The 20,913-nt window shown below is 48.9% G+C and overlaps 1 protein-coding gene across 1 annotated transcript in view; it reads right to left on the bottom strand.

Moving 5' to 3' along the window:
* Positions 1-20,913, bottom strand: part of LOC101345078 (tensin-3) — a 256,456-nt gene that overhangs the window by 35,986 nt on the left and 199,557 nt on the right. Inside the window, exon 17 of the mRNA XM_023724450.1 lies at positions 2,763-4,013. Within this exon, the coding sequence (XP_023580218.1) occupies positions 2,763-4,013 (1,251 nt within the window). The remainder of the gene's footprint in view (positions 1-2,762; positions 4,014-20,913) is intronic.

Here is a 20,913-nt window from a genome sequence, read left to right as displayed (position 1 = left end):
AATCCAGGATAAAAGACTTCTGACTTTAATTTGTCCACGTAATATATTTTAAATAGGTTTGGTTAGATAAGTGCTGGGCCAGGAGAATTGGGATGGTCTCATTTTAGCTGAAAAAAAAAATTTTTAACTCAGAATTTCCTGAATGTATTTGATTGAATGTGCTAGTACGTCTAAATTCTTTGGCCTGGACTTCCATTAAGTCATTAACGGCAATTAATTAATTAATTAGTGGCAATTAAGTCATTGCCACTAGTGCTGTTGTTATTACATCATAGAGTTGTTGTAACATAGCATTTGATAAGCTACTCATGGGAGACTTTCCCAACTCCTTCCTCTCCCAGTTAATGATAGAAAGGGTCCAAGTTGCGCAGGCAAGCAGAGATGCCACACAGTTTGTTCACTTAGGGTCTCCATGTAAGAGAGGTGCATATGAACTCCTTCTGCAAGCCAGGCACTGTGACAGGGTTTCCTTCTAAAAGAGTGGAATACACAGACATTCATGGACATGATGTGATTTTCGCACCAAAGCTCCACAGTCATCAACGGTGTCTCTCAGCCTTGCAGCTAACAGGGACAGCTGCAGAGCCTGTACCCCCTTCACTCCCTATCCTCTGCTTCCAGACCTGAGCCAGGACTGAGCCCAGCCTGTCTGACCCTGAGGAAGACATGGGCCCTGGGTCTACACTGCAGGCTCCAGTTCCTGCTCCACCCTCTACTACTTGTGTGGCTTTGGGCAGGTCACTTAACCTACTGACCCCTCTGTAAACACAACCACAAAACAATCCATGCAGCAGAGGGAACAACGCCCAGCATAAATGTTGCTTTTTCTCATCAGTGTTACTACCACACCATGATGATTTGATACTCACGAGCTCACTCTGTTGTTAGATGCCATCAGGTGGGCTCTGACTCATGGTGATCTTATGTATAACAGAATGAAACACTGCATGGTCCTGTGCCACCTTCTAGCACTATACTGGACAATATTCATGACCTCACTCAGGAGCACCAAAGAAGAAATGCGGTAAGCCAGGATGAAGGAAACAACCAGTGTCCCTTCCGTGCATTATTACTCTAGTTTGTCCACTTTTAGAAGCAAGCCCCCTTTAAGGAGCCACCTGGTTAGGCACATCCCACACACCAGCAGTGGGCGGAAGCCCTGGCCTCACGCAGACACTACACTCTCAGGTCCCTAAGGGGGGCTCTCCCCAGGAGGTCGTCCATTGGGTCCTGGTCACCCCAGAATGCACTGCCAGGTAGCTCTCTAAAGCACAGCTCCGACACCTCTCCCAATCTTCCTGAGTCCATCTCTCCAGATAGCACGTCCTCCAGCAGCCCCTGCCTGGGGTGCTCCTCCTGTCCGTCCTCCCAGGCCCAAGCTGACCACAGTCCCTTTCTGGGGACCTTCCCCACCCTTTACACCTCTCTCCACACCAAGAGCACGTTATAACAGCCCTTCCTCAACACCTGCCGTGTCACACTCATGCAGCCCACACCCGCTGCTGCCATTCCCTTGCTTGTCCAGGGCCCTGCCGCTGGGCTCAGGCAGGCATCTAGGGAGGCTCCCTCCTGCCCTGCACGTGCTGTGGCAGACCACATGCACTCCTGCAGGAGGTGCTCACAGGCGCCCGCACCTCCCCTGCAGCCAGCCCACCAGGCCTGGCGCCCCCAGGCTGGTGCTGCTGCTTTCTAGCAGCCTGGCCCTGTGGCTAGCGGTTCCCTGCCAAGGCCCACAGCACAGCACTCCTGAACTGCTGCTAGCAAGCCTCCACGTCCAGGGAGGCAAAGCCTCCTCCTCCTCTCTGCACTCCCTACTCCCCTGCTCCCACACGGAGGTGCTCTCTCTCTCTCTCCCCACAACCCACCTGGTGCTCTCCTGCTCCTGGCCTCTCACTGAACACTCTCCCACCACTTTATACACTGTATCTGCTTATCGACTTCTCACCCCAGATGGTCATCTTCATTACCAACCTCCAGACTCAGTGTGGTGCCTGATTCTCCCTCCTGTCACTGTATAATGCTTACTGTGTGCCGATTCTCTGCCCAGCCCTGGCCTGTAAATCATACACACTCTTGAGTATTCTTCCTATACTGACCACCTCCATTCTCAGTGAGACAGGGTTCATTATTGAGCCCATTCTGCAGCTGTAGAAACCGAGGCTTAGAAGAGTTCAGCACCTGGCCTGGAATCCCAGACTGTGAGTGGCCCTGCAAGGACCCATACCCAGGTGGTCTCACTATAAGCCCTGCTGTCCCTTACCTGCTGCACCGCCACTCACAGACACTAATAAGTATTTGTCAAATGGATGAACGACCAACCCCTTCCAAGTGGTGGCGTCTAGTCCCTACCCTGTCCTAACTCTGATGGGCACGTCTTCTGCTCAGCCCCACCTGGCCCTTCTTCCCACCCTCCAAACCTGCTATCAGGAAGCCTTTGTCAAAATGTTTGAGAGTATAAGATCCAAGGGAAGGGCCTCTCCACTGTCAATTTCACCGAGAGCTAACAGTGGTGAAAAGTCCGACCCACCCAGTCCTGGTACCAACATCTTATAAAAAGTCAGACCCACCCAGTCTTGGTACCGACCCACCCAGTCCCGGTACTGACTTCTTGTAAAAAGTCAGACCCGCCCAGTCTTGGTACCAATCCACCCAGTCCTGGTACTGACTTCTTGTAAAAAGTCAGACCTGCCCAGTCTTGGTACCGACTTCTTATGAAAAGTCAGACTCGCCCAGTCCCAGCACCCTGTCCCACGTCAGCTCACCTTGCCTCCCGGGCATCCTGCTGGGGCCCTCTCCTGGGTCCTGCAGCCTGCCGCTGGCCCGAAGCCGGCTGCCCACTCCGTCTGGGGTTGCAGCACCGTTGGTCTGACTGCCCAGCGTGTTCATGTGGGTTGGGAGGGGCTCGAAGGTGGGGTCCAGCTCCAAGATGAGCCTGTTGAGTTGCTCAATGGACTGGTCGATGTCCAGGGTCGGGGAGCCTGGTGAGAGGACTGGGTTCAGCTCCAGGTCAACCCCGTTCATGGCATTTTCATTTGCAAATACAGGTTTGAATGCTTTGCTAGGAGGGGGCAGCTGTGTTTCTGGGGGATTCGGCCCACTGCCTACACCTCTCTGGACGACCACTCTGCTGCTAGCCCCGCGGGTGGGGTTGACTGGCACTCTGGGCTGGGCCGGGATGAGGCCAGCATTCTCGGCTGTGCCGCGGCTGACGAGCCTGGCCTCTCCATCGGGTGAGAAGCTGTACTGGTGTGCAGCCACCATCTGCTGCTGGCGCACCCAGGTCTGTGTGGAGTAGCCGCTCTGCCCGTAGGTCTGCGTCTGTGCCGACACAGACGGCTTCTTCAGCAGGGCCGGGGGCTGTCTGGGCTCCCGGTTTCCAAAGGACCTCTCGTAAAGCAGCTCCACGCTCATGCCCAGGTCTGGGCCAAGGCTGCCTGGTGGGTCTTCACCAGTGTTGCTGCCAAAGCCATCAGACAAGAGGGAGTTCTGGCTGCTCTTGTGGCAGGTGAAGGCGCCATGGTGGGCCAAGGGCTGCCCCTCTGAAGAGGACAACGTCCCTAGGCTGTCCACACTGTGCAGGTCGTGGTTGGGCATCTCGTCATCCAAGATGTCTGTTTCCCGGTCTCGCAGCTTGGCGTCCCCATTAACGTGGACCTGGGCTGGCACAACATGGCGGGTCCCACTATACTTGCTCTGAGCATCAGTCATATCCTTGAATGAGTTCTCAGACTCTTCTAGACCAAAGCCACTGAGAAGCTGGTCTAGCTCGGCCTTCTCCTGGGGGCTCAGGCCCCTCTTGGCGCCGGGAGCCAGGCGCTCTTCAGTCTTGTCAGTCCTGACTGAGGCGGTGGAGTGGCCTGAGTCGCTGCTGACAGACAGGGTGTGGTCACTGTGGTCTGGGCTGTGGGTGGCCAGGACAGCCTGGGGGCCACCCGGGATGCTGGGATCTGAGGTACTCTTCTTCCTCACCTTAGCATAGAGACTGCCGTCGACGGGGCCCTGTGTGTGCAGCACTGTGGGGAGAGAGCAGAGGAGGAGCTCAGGTACAGGTGAGAGTGGGCTTCAGAGTGGGCTTCAGACCCATCTGGAATGAATTATACATAAATTCATAATATAACATAATAAACAGGACAAGGACTCCTCTCAGATACCTAAATTCTATTCATAATCCAGCAAAGCAAAGTATTAAACGAGAAGAATTAAAATAATCAAACGTCTTCCAGAGCTAGAATTATTTCTACCTTTCTATGCAAAGAAAACTGTCACCAAGAGTCCCTCCGGAATTCCCTGCACTTCAAGTCATCTCTCTTTCAGTGGCTTACTGTTAATTCCATCATGATTTTGAATGCATAACACAGCTCAGCTCATCAATCCCCAAGAGTCCACTGTTCCTGTATGACAAAGGAGAGCTTCCAGTCATACATTTGTCTGACTAACATTTCTTGAATGCCTACTATGTGCTGCCTAACAGATTCTTAATGCACAGAACATCTGATAAACAAATCAGCCCCTTCTCTCATGTTCCACAATCTGTTAAAGTCTAAACATAAGCCTTGCTACTCAGCGCAGCACCTATGGGCCATGTAGGTGCCCATGACCTCATGGCAGGACCACCTGGCACTTGAGGCTGGTTTTCATGCCCTGATCTCAGTCAATCTGGAATGTCAGGAAAACAAAGCTGAGGCCTGAAATGTGGGTGGGAAAAGCTGAATGCTCTGTTACTATGATTAATTACAGCACTGATGATGGCACCCGGCAACTCCCCGAGCCATAAACTGCTGACTGCTGACATTCATCACCCTTGGCCATGCATCTCAACCTCCAGCACAGCGCCTCCTCAGCTGTCTGCTCAGAGACCTGCAGCCCTCCTCCCTCCAGTCTCCTCCACCTTGTCTGCTTTCTCAACTGTGAGGTTGCTGGCATACCACAACAAGCAGCTGCTGATGGTCTGCAACCTCACAGTGCGCAGGCACCTGGGGCTTTGGAGGCATGAGCCGCACATATCCCACGTGACAGGCCTGGCTTCTGAGCTGTCCTGGAGAACCCGGCCTTGAGAACATGCCCCAGTGATGGAAGGTGGAGACCTCGGGCTACGGTCCCTACCCGAACCTCACTGACCTCATCCTGAGGCAGAGCTCAGGGGTGAGGGGGTGTTAAAAATGTAACAAAAAATGCTGTAAACCTTGCTCTTCAAAATAGGCAACTGGTGACATGAACTCAGGAGTAAAAGGCCATCCTTTGGATTCAGCCTTAGGACGAATGTAAGGTAATAGTAACAGGGGTATATGCCGTCTATAGTGCATTCTCCAGGTGGTGAAAATAGTTAACACACTCAGCTGCTAACTGAATGGCTGGAGGCTCAAGTCTACCCAGAGGCGCCTCAGAAGAAAGGCTTGGCCACCTACTTCCAAAAAATCAGCCCCTGAAAACCCTATGGAGAGCACTTCTACTCTGACACTCCTGGGGTCTCCATGAGTTGGAGTCCACTCGATGGCAACTGGTTTACTGGTTTTATACGGCAGGCACATAACCATATTTTCTCTAATTTTCACACTATAAAAATTTGATATTGCTATTCTGGTTTTATCAATAAAGGACCGAGGCTCAAAGAGAATATATAACTTGTCCAAGTGAAGGCTGCTGCTACGAAGCGGAGGTGGGGCTAGAACCCAGGTCTGTTGGCTCTGGAGCTTGTGTGTACTCCTGCTGCACCATGCCGCCTACCTCCTCAGAGAGTCGGGCCCTGAGTCTGTTTCCTATTCATAAGTGAGGTGGCACAGAGGTCACAACACTCTTTAAAGGGCTTCAGCAAGTGACCTTGGGAATTCTTCAGAACAGGCATGGACGAAAACACCTACTTCACAGAGCTCTGAGCAAATTAAACGAAAGGACACCTGGAAAGACAGCTCCAAATTACAAGGCACGTGTAAATGTCACCATACAGATCTGACACCGATATACTGACTCATTAGTTCAAGCGTGAAGACATGGGGAGCATGTGCAAATGCAACAGCCCAGCTGAAAACGCCTGGGACCAGGTCTGAACCAGCACATCCCAGCTCTGCCACAGACTCCCCGTCATTGTTCCACCAACTCGATGAATCACTTCGAGCCTCAGGTTTCAAGCTATGAATGTGGGTGTGGGGGCAGACAGTTCTACTGAAGGTCTGACATGAAAATTAAGAGATAGTACCCAGATAAATATCTTTATAGGCCCTGAGTAAATGCCAGGCTAATTGAGCTCCCGCTATGGAATGAATCTCTGCTTACCACGAAAAATCAATGAATATAAGCCCCGGGCTTTACCTTCTATTCTGCAGGGTGCAAGGGAGGAGGAGGAGGCTCCAATAAACGGCTTTGCTCTGTAGGAATCACATAGACGCCCCCACCCTCACGGGGGGGCCATCTGCCGGAACACAGAGCACAGACCACAAGGCCAAACAGCCACAGGGAGCAGTGTTCCAATTATAACCACAGAACTAATGTGGCTAAGATCACATGCCCATAACTTCCACATCGCTCCCCCTAAATATGAATAAAAATGGGCCAACTCTGTGACTTGAAGGGGAAAAAAAAAAAACCCCAAGAATGAGTTGTAAAAAAATTCCTCTCGTTTGAATTGAGATACTACCAAAAAGTGCCTGTTAGTCATTCTGAGGTGGAATCCATTGGCCAGTCCCACAAGGAGGACAGTACCGACGTGAAACAGTAAGTGACAGGACATTCCATTGGCTGCGAGTTATGAGTAATCATAGTTTTATTATTTTTAATATTAGTAGAAATCTTAAAATAATAAATACAGTAAGAGCAACACAATTACCATTTATTGAAGACTCTCATTATATGCCAGGCCCAGTTCTGAGCATTTAAAAGCACCATCTCACTGAATCCTGACAACCTAGGTGGAGGGGTGGTGTTAACAACAGCCTTTCTACAGAGGAAATGGTGGAAAATGGTTGACAGTCCCTAAGAGCACAGCACTATGGTGGGTAGGGGCCAAGCCCAACACCACCCAAAGCAACAAGGGCCACCATGCTGGGCTCTTTCTACACACCACGCACATGGATCACTTTTCAGATACGAAGTGGTCAATGGATATGATGTCTACACTAAAAGAATATGAAACAAATCCAGTTCATTCCCAAGATGGAACCACCCAAACTTCTAAATCACCTAATATGAGCAAACGCAGCCCTCAGAGGAAAAGGCCCCATGTGCAGGGGCTGTCATGGCCTGCCTTAGTAAGCAAAAAAAGCCCAGAACCAACCAACCAACCAGAAACAAACTAATAAGCAAACCAAGGGGTGAAACCAGAAGTGTCCCGGCACCCATGGCTGTCTGCAGTCCCAGGGGGTCCCCCACTCTTGCACCTCAAAGCTATCCCTCTAAGGCAGCACAGCCGAGCCAGCCTGGCCTTCCATGGGAGCCAGTCACTCCTCACTCTCCTTGCTGGTCTTTATATGCCATAGAACAAACTGGAAATGTGACTTGGAAGTTACCCAATCTAACTTTCCAAAAATCTCAGAAAAAGTTGGGATCCTAAAGGTTGACCCAATGCACCAAGCAACAGGATAGGATGCAAGAGCAAGAAAACCCAGGTTCTCTGAACATTACCTATCTGGCCGCAGTGTGCTGAAGCTGCTGGTACACAGATGAGTGAGACACAGTTGCTGGCCTACAGAAGACGCACAACAAATGGCAACATGCTGTTTGGTGTTTGGATCTCCTTTCGTCCTTCTGGAGTCCCTAGGTGGTGCAAATCATTAACACGCTCGGCTGCAAACCATAAGGTTGGAGGCTTGAGTCCACCCAGAGGCACTAAGAAGAAAGGCCTGGCAACCTACGTCAAAAATCAGCCATTGAAAACCCTACGGAGCACAATTCTACTCTGACACACAAGCGGTCACCATGAGTCGAGGTCCACTCAGTGACAACTAGAATTCTCCTCTGCCACTTATGAGGTGGACGCCCCACTGCTCACACCCACACAGCTGGCAGTGGTAGGGCTGGGTGCCCACATACCTTTTTAAGGGAGACTTTCAGTGTCTCTGAATGACTCTATGGAGAAAACGGCCATGTTACCTATACACATTCTACTGTTGGTTTGTTTTCTAATACCCATTTTGAAAACTGCAGGATTAAGAGCAAGGGAAAGAGAATCACTGCTAGAAATGACACCCAGCGGGGCAGCTTGAGGAAAGGGGCATTGAATGGCTACCACCAACTTCTCCAAAAAAAGCGAGCCCAAAACCTGGTGTGTACAGGCCCCAAAGACTTCAGTCAATAATTAGAGGACACTCTTATTTAATGAATGACAGTTTGCTACTTATGATGTCTCTGGTTTAGGAAAGGGATCCAGAAGGAGCTTTCTTGATCCAGACCAGAAAAAGGATGTAGCCGACCCCACCCTCCCCTGACTGCATGGACCCCTCTGGCCAGGGAGCAGGAGCCCCTCCAGGCAAACTAGAAAGTTTTGCTGTGTCCTGGAACTTAACGTTCTATCAATGTCCACTGCTGCCGTGGAGTGGAGCCTGAACGAGGACAAAGAGGTCTGGAAGGTGGAATGAAGTCACTTAGCCAGTCCTTTGCATTTTTATTTTTAAAATATTTAAAGTGTGTGTTTTTACTTTTTGTTGCCTGCCAGATTACTATCTTAGAACTCCAGGCTCAAAGGGAGCTTAGGGTAGTTTGAATCAGCCCTCCTTCTGCAAACAAAGAACCTGCTACCCAGAGGAGAGCAGTGGCTGGCCCAGGGTCACCCAGCATCTCAACTGCAGATGGGGCTAGAAGCTCCATCCTTCCCGGCCAGGGCGAACCACGTGCCCCGCTCCCACCCCCAGCCCACCAGAGGGCCGTGCTTTCAAAGGGAAGCTGTATATTGTCTAGTTAAAAATCAGACAAACACAAGCACAGCTCTGATGACTTCCTCTGAATGACACACCAGTGGGACCAACCATCTGGAAAAGAGCTAAGAGGAAGAAAATATAGAGCGGACACTCTCGCTTCATTAAACTGCAAGAACTGCAACAAGAGACTTCCCCACCGCCACCCCTACCTGGGGGTGTTGTTACTCCCTTCCCACCCTCACCCTACTTTTGGAACATGGCTTTCCCACAAGCAGGGAAAGAGGCACTCAGAAGGTATTTTGAAAGTTGTCTAAGACAAAGGGAAGACCAAAAAAAAAAAGGATGAACATACTCCTTCTCATCCCAGCTGAACAGAGAGATTAACTACCGCCCACCTGTGCTCACAGATGTGTTATGGTCAGACAGTCATGGAAGGACCAGGTCTCACTCTTCACCTCCTTCCAAGTACCAACCATTCAACAGCCAAAGAGATTTATACCTGATTGTAATACAATAAACTGTCCCTTGGTCCTGCTTCAAAGAAAAAAAGATTTGAAAAAAGAAAAGAGAAACCTGACAGATGTATTAAAACAAGCTTCCTGGAATCTTTCTTTCTTCTTTCTACACACTGGCCATACATACTCACTTCATGTTTTTTTTCATTTTTGTGACGCTTTTACCTGAAGAGTAGCTTTTCTTTCAAAAGAGCTAACAGTATTCTCCCTGCAAGTCTTCAGTGGAGAAAACCAGAAAATCCTTCTCAATGAAGTTAATAAGGGCTTACTAAGCACTTGCTACTGGTTCCTAGTGATCAATGGAGATCTAAAAGGACTAGTCGGCACCATTCCTACTGTGTACTGGGGAAAGGACTAGCTCTTAGAGGGTAAAGATAGGGGGGAGAAAAAAGGCCTTTCCCTTCAGAGAGTTTCATTAGCATTGGGGATAAATGTTACACAAGAAGGGCTGGGAACATGCTATAGGTATCTGAGTCAAACCCAAAAATCCAAACCCACTGCCGTTTAGTCAATTCCGACTCATACCAACCCTATAAGACAGAGTAGAACTGCCTCCACAGGGTTTCCAAGGAGCACCTGGTGGATTCGAACTGCCAGCCTTTTGGTTAGCAGCAAGCTCTTAACCACTTCGCCACCAGGGCTCCAGGTATCTGAGTAGATGGGTTAATAGAAGCAGGAGAAAGAGCAGGATACAAGAGACGAACCACGTGAAGGAGCAGCTGCTTTCAGGTTGAGTGATGCCACGTGGGGTTTCCATCATCTTCCAGGACAGACAGAATGCTGGAAATGCCCCTTCTATGGGGATCAAGCTGACATTCCAAAGACAAAATCATTTCTAAGCACCTCATATGCCAAGCATACGGTTCCACACTTAGGATCTCACGTAATTCCCGAAGCAACCCTGTGAGGCAGGAACTGAAAGCCCATTGTACAGATGAGAAAGTTGGGCTCACAGAGGTTGTGCTAAGATTTTAAAAAGCTACTAACTAGAGCATCTAGAATTCAAACTCACATCTGTCCAACTCCAAAGTCCAGGCTTCCTGTTGCTTTAAAACGTTAAAATTGTAAAACTGTCCAACCCTATAAAGAAGTCAGCAATTTAATTTTGGAAAGCAATTCACCTGAATGTTTTCTGAGTAACTTCTACTAATAAAATATCTAAAGCATGCCTCATACTCTCCCTCGCTCCCTCCCTTTTTCTCTCTCCCTCCCATACACACACACACACACACACACACACACATACACATTCTTCAGACACTACTAAGCTCTAAATTCACCCTTATCCCCTGCACCTTGTCTTTTCCTCTCTAACCACTGAAACTGTCCACTGTATGGGACAGAAAAGGTGCCCTGGTGGTGCAGTGGTTAAAGCATTTGGCTGTTAACCAAAAGGTCGGCAGTTGGAACCCACCAGCCGCTCCGTGGGAGAAAGACGTGGCAGTCTGCTTCGTTAAAGATTATAGCCTTGGAAACCCTCCCACAGGGTCACTCTGAGTCAGAATCTACTTGATGGCAGTGGGTTTGATATGGGACAGAAACCTGAGTTTTGGCGGCTGTTGTGTTGGTGGTGAAAGAGCAGGTGCTTGCCGGAGGCTTTGCATTTGCCTCCTTAAAATTAGTAACTTTAGGTGCTGATTCCACAGCACGTACTCCTCAGTTCCCTCCTCACCACCCCACTGTGCCCGCAGCCCCACGGGCTCAGAAGACCCTGAGAAACAAAAGGCTCCCTACTGTCTAGGCCCTGCATCACCACAGGAGAACAAGGGCAATTTCTCTGAACGTCGGTTTCCCGACAGTGCCAAACCCAAACTGCCGCCTGCCTTGTGGCGGACACTCTCCAGCCCGCCCTCTGAATGACTCACTGGGTGCCACCCAGTTAAATCGATTCACCATGTTGACATCGCAGGGCTGCACTCCAATGGAGGGTATCTCACAACCACAGCCTTCCCAAGGAGAAGGGTTGTGGGAAACCTGGGTCAAAGAAGAAGGAAAGCATTTGCTTTTAAAGACAAATGATCATCTATGCGCAACAGCATGATTCACCTCAAAAGCACTGGGCCAAGTGAAAGAAGCAAGATTTGAAAGGCCAAGTAGTGTCTGATTTCATTTATGTGACATTCTGGGATGGGCAAAAATGATAATCAGAGGACAGATCCATGGGGCTGGGCCTGGGTAGAGGCTGAAGGGGAGGTGACTACAAAAAGAGGTGTGACGGAATGATTTGGGTGAGAGTTTCCCAAGAGAATGTCTGTCAAACTCACAGACCTGAACACTAACTAAAAGGAGTGAATTTCACTGAATGTAAACTACACCTCGATTTCTAAAAACGATCATGAAAGCAGGACAGAAACGAGACTTGAGTGCAAAGGACCCCACCTTGCAGTGGCCCACTCCCTCCCCTTGCCCTCTCCCCATCCCTCCTGCCCCTCAAGGGTCTTCTGTCTTCTCTCTAGAGTCCATGACACGACACGGAACGCTGCTGCTTGGAGGAACTAGCTCAGTCTCTTTGTGCCTCTCTGTGGCATACAGCTTTTTGACTTTTTCATCAGTTATATGTGCATGTCTTCCCTCCCCTTCTAAGTCTTGATCCCTCTGGGCTTGAATCCCAGCTGACCGTTCATCAGTGGGGCGACACCTATACCAGGATCACTGTGGCACTTCATGGACGCGAAGGGCATGGCCCACACCAGGCGCTTAGCAAGTCTGAGTTTCAGCACACCCCCTCACTCGCCCTAGAGATGACATACTGGAATTCACACGCGATTCGTATCTGTGAACGCTCTAGGCCCAGAACTTGGGGAATGAGAGTGTTGCAAAGCATCTAATTAATGAGTACACATAACTCAGGTCCGCTTATTTTGGAAACCACACTGATAAATTGTTTTTCATATAAATCCAAAGTAAAGGGCAGATTTATATTTTTAATTTATCTACAAGTTCCATAAGTCATCGTTTGACATGACTCAAATCTTCCTAGGCATCAGTTTTCCCAACTTTTGTTAAACAGCCCTGATCAAGAGCTCTTACCAGCTGTACAGCTGTGTTTAAGGCACATTGTTTTTTACTGATTCTTAGTTTGCTCACTAGCTGATAGCAACGATGAAGACAAAAACAGCAATAATATACTAGCTGAGCAGCTACTATGTTCCGAGCACTTCATGTATATTCCCACACCCAAGGCTCACACTACAACCCCGTGGTGCACAGAACTCTCCTCTGTGATGGGGCTGAGGAAGTCAGCATGTTCCAGTCACCTGTGTGAACACAGGGCTCTGTTCCCCCAGGACCACCTGGTGCACAGCAGGAGTCCAATCTCCACACAGCACAGGACCACTGTGGTACTTAGAAGTGGCTCCCTCAGACATGCTGAATGAACACAGCAGCTGAGGAATCAGCTGATGGACTTCCAGATTTTCTATGCTTTTGGAGTAAGCGATGCCACTCTATCAGCAGGCAGGTTCTAGTGGGCACTGAGGCAGTGGCCGTTATTACAGTCTCAGAAGCACGTGGAAATCAACCACAAGGCAAGGCAGGCTGGAAACTAGGACCTAGGACGGAACCCCAGTGCACAGAGCGTCCCCATTGTAGATCGGGGGCGGGAGGGAGACCCGGTGAAGTAGGCTGGTGACTTGGCAGAGAAAGCTCCCACCTTCTGGCAGAGTAAGAAGGTGGGGCTGGCTTATGGTATTGGCCCTGAGGGGCCTGTGGGGAGGCACACTGCAGGCACCCAACTACCACCCCTTCCCAAGTCAGGAAAGACACCTGGGGCCAGGGCAGGAGACTGCTCTCTTCCTTGGCCAATAGGTGCTCTCTCTCCCAAACGCAAAAATCTCTTTTTTCATTGGGACATTAGTCCTTGCATTTGTAGTCTCTCACTACAATAAAGTCTGCTTTTATTTTGTTGCAAGAGGATTCTGCCTCTGTGATAATTAAAGTTGCCCTGCCTTCACACTGAATTCTTTTTCATTCCAGAGAAAATCAAGAGCTAAGAAATGATGAATACACTTGGGCTGTTGAAAACACGACCTTTAATTTACAAAACCAGAGGCTCTATGACTATGATATATTACAGGGCTGGAGAAAATGCACCGTTTCCTCTAACTTTTTTAATTTTTTTTAACAAAAACAGAAGATGATGATAAACCGCTCAGAACCCACGGGCTCGGAAGCCTGGGCATTCACGATCTCTGCAGAAAGCTCCCTCTATTTCTTTACTTAGGCAGAGATCCAGAAATAACTCCATTTAAGACATAACTTCTCCTGGTGCATCAGTCTCACCTTTGAGAGCAAACTCCTTGCTGAGCCCCCAGGCATTAAAAAACGCCCCTATGAAGTGCAAGCCGGGAAGGCCTGAGGTGAGAGAGAGACCTGGCAGTAGGAGCACACCCACAGGAAACCTCACAAGTAGGGGGCCTGGTGGGTGGGAGCACACCCCCAGAAACCTTGCAAAGGACTGCCAGTTAGAACAGTGGGGCAAAGCTGAGCTCTGACCTCGTTTTTTTCTAAAAACAAGGCAGGCTGTACATTCTCAGTGAAATGTAGAGTAGGAAAGAAGTAAGAAAAACAAGGGCAGGCATGGGACATTCCAAACAGAAACGCCCCATACAGCACCTTTCAGAAGAGGGAATGCCTTCCACCTTAGAGACGTGTGTGTCTTGTGAGCTCCGGGCAGCGTGCCAAGTGCTGCAGGAGGCCCCCGAGGCAGGGCTCCGAATGCTGCATTAACCAAGCGTGGGAGTTCAGAGTGTGCTTGTGGTGGGACGCGGTGTGGCCCCTAGACCTGGCGCTGTAACCAAGACCCTACACAGAATGAAGTCCCATTCCTATAGGACGGCCTTTCCCAGGTCACCCCTAAGGAACACATACGCCAACATGGGCTTGTTGTAGCCAAAGGCATTTATCTCTGCAGCCTTCTGACTTTGTAGACTAGTTCCTTTCAGGCACTCTGAACTTGTGAAAACACATTTCAGACCCCAGCCGACTAGGTAAACAGGAGGTGCTGTCAGTTTAACTGGAGGCCACCTGAGCCAGCCAGGCACGAAGCTGTCCAAAGAGCCTCCAAGCACCAACCAAGACCTTTCCACCCATCCCTGGACCCTCCCAAAGAAGACACCAGTAAGCAGGACTCTTTGAATGTACAAACAAATACTCTCTCCTGAAGGCAAACTGAGACACATCCTGAACGACATTCCTTCTTCCCAGGCTAAAACTTCTATTCACCTATTATTTAATTCCAATGCTTTCCCTCTGCTGCTTTGTATGACCTATGCCCCCTTTGGAGACTGGTCTAGTGTGTGAGTCTCTGCAAGGAGCTTGGCTCTGTGTCAGATCTGTAGCGGCCACCCACGCACCGATGAAAGCGCACGCAGACGCACGCATCCTGCTTACCTGCCCTTAAACAGTCCAGCAGCTCTCTCTGTCTCTGTGTTAGACCCTACTTTCCTTGAAGCAAGTCTTCAACAGCAGCAGAAAAACAACTAGGGGTGGGAGTGTGCCTCGTCTCTCACTGGGCTCCCAGACTCTTGCTTCAGATATTGCCAAAGGTAAAAGATCTTGTTGGGTAAGCATGGGACTTTGATTCAGCTAAAAGCCCTGTGCAATGTAAACACGAGGGTGGGGTTTAGTGAAATTTGAACTCTTGAGGCTGAGGAGGCGGAGAAAAGTGTTTTTCCAAAGAGAACTCCACCAGACTCCTGCCTTCACTTCTAAGCTTTTCCGGCTCCCTGTCTGAGTTAATGTTGGAAAGTTAGATCTAACCCACTTCAGTTTACAGTTTCAGCCTCCACTTGCTTTCTCCAAAATCCAGCTGGAAAATATTTGTCTTACGACCTCCATCCCCTGGGAGCTATTTCTATCTTCCGTGCTCAATGCGGCCAGGACTAAGTTTTCAGCGTGGACTGTGTAGGGCATATTTTGCATGGCTTCTTTCTCTACCCCAAACCCCTGCCTTCTGCTTAGCGGCTCGTTTTTACCTCAGGACTTGTTACATTCAACCAAGATGGGTTTCAGTAAATGTCTTACTTATCCGGCTTTGGCTGGGTATCAGCCACAGCACACCCACATTTTCACTCTTTAAATGAACAGAACACGTCACAGAAAACAACCAAAGCCCATCCGGCTACCTTCAGCCTTACCGCAGAACCGGAGCCCACACAGAAGTCACCACTCCATCAGCCCACGTGAGACTATCGATGCAGGCAGAGGGTGATGCATGTACTCAGCAAATCACCTAAAATCGTCACAGTCCTAAGGGCAGCAACTAACTGATCACGTAATATTTTTCTTTAAAGAAGACCCATCGAAAGAAAAGAGATTATAAAGGCAGAAGTTTGGATGATCTGGTTTGAGGATAAAGGCGAATGTCTGTGTCTCTCCTGAGTGTCTGGGGCCTTGCCAAGTTGTAGCCAACTCTACATGCGTATGTGGCCTGGGGTCTCAGCCTTGTACAGAAATCTTGGACGCAGGCCTTTGCATTGCAAAGTTGCCAACTGTGAAAGAAAAACAGCCACTAAAGCACCAAATACTAAATATGAGACCGTAAACATTTTTAAACTGACCCGGGGTCTTTCTTTCATGAAAGAAACTGCAGAACTGGTTATGGGTGCAAAGGAGGATTTCCTTTAATGCTGCTCAGTGGTGTTTGTGGCTGAGGGTGGGTTTTCTTCGTGTTGATGGTAACATTATAAATGAGCTGCTAAAAGCACCTGGCACCACAGTGGCCTTCAGATCCTGTTGTTTGTGTTGCTGACGGCCACTGAGTGCTCGCTCAAAAGGCTGTCATTGCCATCTGGTCCCCACGAGTGGGTCTGGATTACATGGAGCCTCGTCAGGCTGTGAGCATTAAGTTCTCTGGAACCAACGTGGTCTTTTGAGGCTCTGCCGACGTTCGGCCAGATGGGAGCTTTGTGGTTCGTGGTACTTTGAAAGGCTCCAAATTATATAACCCTGAAGAGTTGTAATTTTGTGCGTGGGGTTATATATCTAATAAAGAAAAGCCTGGGTGGATTTCCTGAGTATCTCTGAATATAGCTGGCAAAGTGAGGCAGGAAGCCTGCAGAATGTTTGGTGGGATTCCTGTTCGGAATCCAAGACAGAATAAACTTCCAGAAGGGGAAGCCCATTAGGAGGATGGTACAGAAAATGGAAATTTTAAAAAGTAGTAAATACGAGAGTTGCGAGAATATCCTGGAGTCAAAACCTGCACGTGAATGTTCAGAGTAGCATGATTCGTAATAGCCAACAGATGGAAATAATCCAAATGTCTATCAACAAAACATGGTACATACATACAATGGTGTATCATTTAGCCATAAAAAGAAGTGAAGTTCTGATACATCCTATGATGTGGATGAACCTTGAAAAAACTATATAAGGGAAAGAAGACTCAAAAGGCCACAACTGCGTGATTTCATTTACATGAAATGTCCAGAATAGGCAAATCTACAGGCACAGAAACTAGATTAGTGGTTTCCAGAAGCTGGGGGACAAGAGAGGGGAAAGGTGAGCGACTGCTAATGGATATGAGCTTTCTTTTGGGGGTAATGGAAATGTTCTGGAATTAAATGATGGTGACGGTTACAGAACTTTGTGAATATACTAAAAACCACCGAATTGTATACTTTAAAATGGTAGAAATGGTGAATTTTAGGTCATATGAATTATCTCAGTTAAAAAAAATTAAAAATAAGAATATCCTAAGGCTGGGAACCACATGGTAAAAATGGTAGATTTAAACAGCACAGGCAATCAGTATCTCTCTTTGTCTCTCACACATATACACATTCAATGCCAAGTGTTCAGAGAGGATGCTGGCTCTCACCTTGAGTGAAGAGGGGATTTCTGCAACAGAGCCTGGCCTGAGAGCAGGGAGCGTGAAGGAGGTGAAGGCTGGCCCTCCTCAGCCTCTGGATGAATGGGCTTGACAGACAGTATAGCTGCCCTGCCAGAAGGCCCCTGGGAGGGCCAGGTCTGGCCAGGCCAGGTGGGGCAGGGTGCAGACATGGGAACAGGGACCCCTAAGGAGCCCCACACAAAACCAACACTGAAGAGAAACTACCCAATCTGGAAGGATCTGAGGTGCTGCTGTCAACAAGATCCCACTGAGGGCTGCTGAGGAAGCTCCCGCCCTGACAGCAAGTCGGAGGGGATGCTGACGTAATCGTGGAAATGCCATGATAAGGAAGAGCACATCAGATTGATATCTAAATCAATGTATCTTCTGGGCATAAAGATATGATTTGACATAATAAAACCACTGACTTTAACAAATTCCAGGTCTCTCTGGCCCCTCTGGCCCCATCCTCTCCTCTGTCTCCATCTCATGCTCCTGCCTGGACGTCCTCCCCAGGGTCTCCTCCTCCCACTACACTTAGGGGTCCCTGTTCCCATGTCTGCACCATGCTCCACCTGGCCCAGCCAGACCTGGCCCTCCCAGGGGCGTTCTGGGTGGACAGCGATGCTGTCTGCCAAGCCCATTCATCCAGAGGCTGAGAAGGGCCAGCCTTCACCTGCTTGGCCTCCCACCCCCACATGCAGCTCCTACATCAGGCCATGCTCACCTCCACCCACAAGCCATTTCCCTCTGGACAACTGTGCCCTCCGGCTCCACCACTCTCCGGCCCTTGTGGTCACTACTGTCCCCGACTTCTAGTCAGTCCCTGCATTCATGGGGCACTCTGGCACCAAAATAGAGCACCCCCATCAAATATCCTTCCATGGCTTCTCCTGGGAGTCATTAACACTGGGTGGCTACCCTGGCCTGTAAGCCTTGGACTTCAGAGAACTTCCTTCCTGCTTAGCTTCAACTACCTTTCCTTACAATGTAACCTTGACTTGTCACCAAACTTTGAAAACCTTAAACTCCAGATGGCCACTCTTCAGATATGGTGTCCAACGACCTAACTTCTGTGACAGTCTCTAGAGTTCCCTGCTTTTCTCCAAAGACCTTGATCTCCTTCTCTCTTCATGGTGGAGTCTGAGCTCACGTACATTTAATGCCAGCACCAAGTGCACAATGTCAACTGCAAGACCGATTCTACTGTGCTTCTTTTCCTAACTCGTCTGGACCCTTCGGTGCATCCTTAACTACCTCCCCTAGTGCTCTATGACACCCTGATGTGAAACCTCCAGAGTCACCAGAGGAAGCAGCCTGGGGCCCTGCAAATGGACAGTCCACAACCTCCCCTGGGCACACCAGGCTGTCCACTGCAGCAGCTGCACCCACTGCCAACGGAGACTTCCTAGCCTTCCCGTGATCTCTCAGCCCCCACGATGCTGACTGCTGCCCCTCTCAGCAGGTGATCTACTGATACCCCACAGATAAATTAGAAGAATTCATTTCCAATCTCCTTCCTCTGTTTCCCTGCCTCCTGCACCATCCCCAGTGCACGCTCTGCCCCTGATCCACCAGTCATGCTGCACCTCCGAGAGTGCACACACACTCTTCAGCCACCGTTGAGGGTCAGACCAGTCCCTCGGCCTCCACTGACCCCTGCCAATCAGCCTGGCCAACACTCCGGGGCCTCCCCAAACCAGCTGTCTGACCTCAGTAAGTTCCTTACCTGCAGGGTTGTGGTAAAGATTGAACGTGTCAGTATAAGCCACAGGCTCAGAATAGCCTCCGGCCAGCAGCCAGCATCGGGTCTACAGGACCACAGTTCCAATAACAACAGCCATTAGCCATTACAGTGTGCACCTGGCTTCTCCAAGGGGCTGTGAGCGAACCATTCAGTTCTGCATCTCCAACATGTAGAGTTGTAGATGTTTAGCATGTGGTGGATGAAGAAAGGGAGGGAGGTAGGTTGTGAGTCCAGGGACGTACAAAAAAGCCCACCCCACTAGCACACATGAGATACTCAGCAAGTGATCACACTGCCTTTGCTTTCCAGGGGACCTTCCAAATCCTATGACTTACTATGAACAAGAGCATTACACTTTAGAAACTATATATGCACAACAATAAAGAATTAACCACTGATACTAAGAGAAAGATGGTCTTCTCACAGCTCCCACTCCACCCAGTAAAGAAAAGAACTCCAGACAGATGATACCTCTCGGGGTACCCTACCTCTTTTTCTTTCTGCCCTGTCCTATGCAGAAGACAAGCAGCATTCCTTGCTTCCTGGGGCCTGGTCCCAGCCTAGCGTCAAAGTATCACTATCAATACAGATGATGGCAAAGTAACACTACTGATATCTTCGCAGAATTCCCAAGATCAACACCAAGTATTGCTACTGCACTAATCATTGGGTGTAGTTTCTGTGAGAATGGACTCCAGGAAACAAATTAGCTCATAGTGAATTTTCATAGTATAATCTTCCAGAGAATGTCACCACCATGCATCCTCAATTACTTCATTATCCATAATAAAATCCCAAAGACCACAGTATTTGCTGGGGTACGTTGTCCTTGTTAACAAGTCATAACTAAGTAAATGTAGAGAAACAACCAAACAAGCTCTGGCTCTTAGCTATTTGGTTTTGTTTGTTTGTTTCTTTTGTTTTTTTAATTTCTTTTTTTTTAAAATTGATGTCATTAAATGAAGTTTACATTTCAAGTTAGTCTCCCATACAGAATTTTTTTTTTTTTAACATACATTGTTATGAGACCCCAACTGCTCACCCCGTTCTGCGACAGCACACTCCTCCCCTCCGCCCGATTCTCCATGAACATTCAACCAGCTCCTTACTCTCTCTGCCTTCCCCTCTCACCTCTGGACAGAAGCCGCCCCTTTGGTCTCTTATATCTACATGTCTAAGAGGCACAGTCTTCACAAGTATCACTTTATGTCCCACAGTCCAGTCCAATCCCTGTCTGAAGAGTTGGCCTCGGAAACTGTTTTAGTTCTGGGGTGATGGAGAGACCAGGGGCCATGCTTTCCGGGGCACCTCCAGTCTTAGGCCATTAAGTCTGGTCTTTTTACTAGTATTTGAGTTCTGCATCCCATCGTTCTACTGCACCATCAGGGACCCTCTGTTGTGTTCCCTGTCAGGACGTTCATTGGTGGTAGTCGGGCACCATCTAGTTCTTCTAGTCTCTGGCTGATGAAGTTTCTGGTTTATGTGGCCCATTCTGTCTCTTGGGCCAATACTTTCCTTGTGTCTTGGTGTTCTTCGTTCTCCTTTACTCCAAGTGGTTGCGACAAATTGATGCATCTTACATGGCCGCCTGCAAGCTTTTAAGACCCCAGATGCCACTCACCAAAGTAGGATGCAGAACACTTTCTTAATAAGGTTTGTTATGCCAATTGACATAGATGTCCCCTGGAAGCATGGTCCCCAGACCCCGCATCCCTGCTACTCTGTCTCTCAAAGTATTTGATTGTATTGAGGAAACTTCTTAGCTTTGGTTTAGTCCAGTTATGCTGGCTTCGTCTGTAGTGTGTGCTGTCCTTCCCCTCACCTAAGATCATTCTAACCTACTATCTAGTTAGTGAATAACCCTCACTCTCCCTCCCCACCCCCATAACCATCAAAGAATGTTTTCTTCTGTGTTTAAACCTTTTCCTGAGTTCTGATAATAGTGGTCTTATACAGTATTTGTCCTTCTGT

This window comes from Trichechus manatus, unplaced genomic scaffold (assembly GCF_000243295.1).
Source record: "Trichechus manatus latirostris isolate Lorelei unplaced genomic scaffold, TriManLat1.0 scaffold00247, whole genome shotgun sequence".
In the NCBI taxonomy this organism is placed as follows: Eukaryota; Metazoa; Chordata; class Mammalia; order Sirenia; family Trichechidae; genus Trichechus; species Trichechus manatus.
The sequence above is the reverse complement of the archived record's forward strand: the minus strand, read 5'-3'. Positions and strand labels throughout refer to the sequence as shown.